Below are 5,605 nucleotides of genomic sequence, written 5' to 3' on the forward strand. Positions count from 1 at the left end.
CTTTCTACTGTCTGTAACTCAGGTAGTCAGGCTCCCTTGGCTTGAAAATGCTTTCACCTGCTGAGCCACCCACCTTGTGACTTTTTCTTATTTTATTTTTGACACACTGATTGCTTACGAGGATGCCAGATTTTTATGCAATTGTTAATTTTTCAGTTTTCCTTCCGTTGCTGACTTCTGATTTCATTTGATAGTGGTTGTGTTGGATTTCAATCTAATTAAAGTCTTGTGCTGATACAAGGATGTACCTTACAGAACAGCTGATGTGGACTTGAGAAGCAAGTGCTGTTATGTGACAACTTTCCCATGTCTCTTTGGCTCCTTCACGGTAGCATTTGTTCAGACACCTGCCCAAATCCCCACCCTCTGCTTTTCTGACTAAATATTCTTATCTAGTAAAAGTTGCTTAACGAAGTCCTGGGAAGTTTTTGCCAAAGTGAACTGCAGTGAGGGAATCTATGACGCACTTGAACTAGTCCTCAGAAGCTGTACAGGAGTTAGACAGGTAGTGGGAATCACTGCCGCTGAAAGGAATGGGATGCCCTAAACTGAAGACAGCTGACTAAAGCAAAGGCCCCAGGGTGGATGCACAGGGTGGAGCGAGATTAATAACTGGGTAGAGGGATGGGTGCTGTTTCAGAGGAAGAAGATAAGAGAGAAGCTGCAATTTACACATGATAATTATGCTGCCTGCTCTCAGACTAAGAAAACTTACCCCCAATACGTGAACTAATAATGATGATAAAATAATGAAAAGAATTGCCAAAATACAGATAAATAACTGTGCCAATCAACGGGGTTACTGTTGGGACAGGCAGTAATGTGATGGTTTGAATAAGAATGACCTTCATATGTTAATATATTTGAACACTTTGTTACTAGGAAATGCTACTATTTGAGCAGGATTAGGCCTAGTTGGAGGAAATGTGTCCCTGGGGGTGGACTTTGAGGTTTCAAAAACCTAGCAAGGCCCAGCCTTTCTCTCCCTTTCTGGCTCCCCATCTCTCCTTCCCTCTCTCCCTCTCCTCCTCTCCTTTGTAGAGAGCAGGAGTACTCACAGAAAAGCACTGGAGAAACCAGAAATTGTAATCACACAGGGCTGTGTCCTCAGTGGAGAAAATGTACACCTTTTTCCTGGAGGCTGGGAGTGGATGTTGTTAATGACCTGGTGACCTTTGCTATCTTCAGGATCAGGTCTCAACAAAATCCTCCAGGGTGTTATCTCAGACTCTCCTTCCCTAGACCTTTAGCTTTGTTTCTTGGTCAATAGAATCTACCCTTAGGGGAAATGTCACACGTATTTTATAGCCTGCAGACATCTACGCTAACTCAGTCAGAGTCCGTACCAGACCCTATGCCCATAAGTATAGGACCCACCTTCTTAGTAGAAGACCTCACAAGCCCTTTGCAAAGGAGTTTCCAGGTAGTCATTCATGCCTTACGCTTTACTGTGTACATGGTATTGGGATAATTGTCACGAAAACTTTTTTTCCCCTAAAATTGTACTGTACTTAAATATGTCTAAAATAAACTGCCTGGTATCAGATTGTAGAAGTTTGAGCCAGTCCGGCAAACTAAGGCATGTTGAACAACGTTTTCTTTTCCCCTCATGCATTTTTTTTTTCTATGCTGGCAATAGAATTTGTATAATCTCTTTCTCCATCAGGATGTAGCTCTCAGCCACTGCTCCAATGCTGTGTGTGCCACCATGCTCCCCACCATAATGGTAAAGGACTATAAGCCTCTAAAACTGTGAGCAAGTCCCCAGTTAAACTGCTTTCTCTTATAAGAGAGCAGTTGCTGTGATCATGATGTCTCTTCACAGAAATAAAATGGTGACTAAGAAAGGTACCAAATCTGAAAAGGAGGAAAAAATAAAAGACAAGAGGAGATTAATTATGCCATATCAGGAAGACAGCTATGTTTGATTGTAGCAGCAGTGAAACAATTCAACATACGGTATATATTTTTTCCCTTGGTATAGGTCCTAAGGCTCCAGGGGGCTTGGGAAATACAGAACTCATATATGACAATATACCTTGATTTCAGTGCATCATTATTATTATTATTTGTATCTCTGTGTGTGCGCACACATGCATGGCCATGCTCCTGCATGCACACAATGGGGAACATGTGGGAGTCAGGTCTTTCCTTACACCATGTGAGTCATGGGGACTGAATGCAAGTCATCACTCCTGGAAGCAAATGCCTTTACTAGCTAAGCCATGTTGCCATTCCTTTTTCTTTTCTTTTTTTTTTTTAAATTCTTTATTAATTACACTTCTTTTTTTTTTTTTTGTTTTTTTAAATTAAGCTTTTAACCAACTGGTATAGAAAATCCCTTCCATGACATACTTTGCATTCATTTCTATTATGAAGGGTAACCAAGAGCCAACACACCTAAGTCTGAAGTAGTGAGGGATCCTTCAACTGAATTTAACGTAAACGGCTCTCTCTATTAGCATTAATTACTATCCCATGGATGTCACTCATTCAGTGCCTAGGATGTTTGAAAAGAAGATCCTTCCTGCCTGGATAGACCAAGAAGAACAGCACCTCCACAGGCAATGGAGCTCAACTCAATGCCAGGGATGCTTGGAAACATTTCAAAAAATTTTCACCTTATGTCAGGCAACTTCCATCTTATTAACTTCAAGTTTTATCAGTCCTATGTCAATAATCAAAAAAGCTGGTTTTACCTTGCCAGGGACATGTGATCTACTTCTGGAAGAATCAGCAGTTTATTTATGTTTCTTAACTTTCATAAGCACTCAATATCAATTAAACGCAAAGAACTTCTAACCCATTAACAGCAGATGCTCTTTTTAAATTATTTTTTTATTTTCTGTTTTTTTTTTTTGAGACAGGATTTCTCTGTGCAGCCTTGGCTGTCCTGGACTTTGTAGACCAGGCTGGCCTCAAACTTACATATATCTGCCTGCCTCTGCCTCTGCCTCCTTGAGTGCTGGGATTACAGGCATGTGTCACTGAGCCTGGCAATAGCAGATAATCTTGCGTATAGCACAATCTAATTAATCTCTAATTCTCATAATTTACAAGGCAGAAGATAGAGTATTTTTCTTTATAGTTGTGTGTTGTCTTTGTTTGTATGACCCAGTGGTGAACTGAGGCCCAGTTAGCTAGCTGTACAATAACATCATTAAGATAGTGAATTTGAAGTTCGCTTTACGGTTACTTTAGTAACTTTAGATAATTTACTCTTTTTGCCCAATTTTCTAAATATGTAAATGACAGACCAAAGAATTAAAAATTAGTGGGTATTGTTTTAAAGTTTAAAGCACAAGCCTGAATGAAGGAGAGCCAGGTGGAGACTCGTCCAGCCACCTGTGGGGAAGAACCAGCCTTACTGCATTCTTTTCCAGCCCACTAGAGATACAGTTGCTAGGAAACCAGCCCCTCTCCCCTAGGGCAGCCAAACAAGGGAAGCCAGACCATTAATGGTTTGGGGGCCTTCCTATAGCCAATCAGTTCAAAATGCAACTTCCCTATCGTGTTTAAACCAATAGATGCTTGCCAGGCAGGAATCCCCCTGCTGTGGGGATGCTGGAAGAGGCTGGACTCTTTAAATCACCCAACTAACCTGAGCATGAGGCTCTTGGCTCTTACCATTTCTGTGGTGAGGGTGTGTGAGCCCAAGATGTAGCTCGTAATGAAAAGATCCTCATGTGTTTTGCAATGGACTCGACTCCTGGTGGTCTTTTGGGGTCAGGAGAATTGGGCACAACATAAAGCGATCCTGTGAAATAGCTTGTGGCGAAGCGGGTCAAAAGAAAAAAGCAGATTTTGAAGATCACCCTTGACTGCACCCATCCTGTGGAAGAGGGAATCATGGATGCTGCCAATTTTGAGCAGTTCCTCCAGGAGAGAATCAAGGTGAACAGGAAAGCTGTGAAACTTGGCAGAGGGGTTGTGACCATCGAATGGAGCAAGAGCATGGTCACTGTCACTTCTGAGTGACTTTCTCCAAAAGGTTATTTGAAACAGCTCACCAAAAAGTATGTGAAGAAGAACAATCTCTTAGACTCACTTGGGTGTTGTCACCGACAGCAAAGAGAGTTATGAGTTGCGTTACTTCGAGATTAATCAGGATGAGGAGGAAGATTAAGACCCGTTGGTCTGTAATGTCTTGCATTAGTTCATAAATAAAATTTAGGGCCAACTATTAAAAAAAAAAAAAAAAAGAATACTTGAAATGTAAGAGTTTAGCGGTATCTGTCAGTCACTTTCCATTAGCATTCTTGCTGGGGCCATAACCAACCTCTGTATTGTCTATGTAAAAATTACTGCTCTCGTCTTAACGGGAAAAAGTTTTTTTCTGGAGCCACTTCGAAAGGCCATGGTCTGGAAACACAGATTTAGGTTACCGTCAATTGCATATTCCAACATGGAAGCAATTTCATTAAGTTTTTAATCGTTTTACCAAACAAACCGCGCTTACGAAAGGCTACGACTTTGGAATCGAGGGGTGGCGGTTCCTGAAGCTCAGGCATTACCTGAGGGAAGAGGGGTCGTGACATTGCTTGGCAGACACCACGAAAACCACCTACGCGCACCTCCACCCAGGAGTTCGGGGAAGTCGAACCGGGAGGCGAGGGCGGGCACAGGGCACGTGCGCGACGTTCCCGGGAGCAGCCTGGGGAGGCTGCGCGTTCCCGGGGAAGCGGAGCGAGGCGCGCGCGCGCGTTCCTAGAAGGCCAGGGCGCCTGCGCGTGGTCGGCGAGGCGGGCAGGGCGCCTGCGCGCCGCCGGGGAGAAGGGCGGAGCCCCTCGGCGGTGGGCGGGGCCGGCCGGAGTTGGTTGCTAGGCTCGGGGAGCGGCAGCGTTCGGATTCTGGCGTCCTCTGCTTCCGCCATAGCCGGAGTGCGGAGCCCAGCGGCTCTCAGGTGCGCGCTGCTGCAGCGAGGCGGAGATGGACCTGAGTCAGGCGGCGTCTGGGACCGACGGCGCCCGGGAGCGGAGGGGCTCGAGGGGAGCTGGGAGGAAGCAGAGCCAAGATGAGCGACCGCAGTCCGGGACGAACGGGCTTCCGAAACACTCCTACTGGCTGGATCTCTGGCTCTTCATCCTCTTCGACCTGGTGTTGTTCCTCATCGTGTACCTCTTGCCCTGGTGAGTGTCTCGAGTGCTCACGGGCTGGGCGACTGCTCAAGGTTTCTCGGGGAGGCGGCCCAGTTGGGTCAAAGAGCCAAAATGGACTTCCCTGTCACTGCACTGTCAAGAGGGGTGTGGAAGAAACTTGGCTTCTCGTTTTTGCTGTGTCTTGAGGGCCTGCACCCCCAGGAAGGAACGGAAGTTAACTTTTATAAACTTTTATCTATAATTAGAATCCACAGTAAGTAAATAGGAGCGTGTGGCAGATTACGTGTGACTATATCTAAAAGTGATTTGGGCATTAGGTACGGGCTTAAAGTATGTTTAGCAAAAAGTAGGCCATAAACTTAACATGTCCCAACGTTGTCATACAGCCTATGCAGATATGTTTACTATCGTCGGGTCATGTTTTCGATGTTGTAGCAAATTGGGAGGCAGAGAAAGGGTTGGATGGGGAGGATGATAGGTTGCTGAAAGGATAAGATTTTTTTTTT

At 44.8% G+C, this 5,605-nt stretch overlaps 2 protein-coding genes across 2 annotated transcripts in view; one reads left to right on the forward strand and one right to left on the reverse strand.

Moving 5' to 3' along the window:
* Positions 1-4,781: 4,781 nt before the first annotated feature.
* Positions 4,782-5,567, forward strand: CUNH4orf3 (chromosome unknown C4orf3 homolog). The gene has a single exon (XM_055628256.1). It carries the CDS (start codon positions 4,930-4,932, stop codon positions 5,131-5,133), a length of 204 nt encoding a protein of 67 aa, XP_055484231.1. The 5' UTR covers positions 4,782-4,929; the 3' UTR covers positions 5,134-5,567.
* Usp53 (ubiquitin specific peptidase 53) overlaps positions 5,224-5,605 on the reverse strand; it is a 38,311-nt gene continuing 37,929 nt past the window's right edge. Inside the window, exon 11 of the mRNA XM_055628043.1 lies at positions 5,224-5,288. Coding sequence (XP_055484018.1) covers positions 5,224-5,288 — 65 coding nt within the window. The remainder of the gene's footprint in view (positions 5,289-5,605) is intronic.

This window comes from Psammomys obesus, unplaced genomic scaffold, assembly GCF_907164565.1.
Source record: "Psammomys obesus unplaced genomic scaffold, mPsaObe1.curated_primary_1811, whole genome shotgun sequence".
Taxonomy (NCBI): Eukaryota; Metazoa; Chordata; class Mammalia; order Rodentia; family Muridae; genus Psammomys; species Psammomys obesus.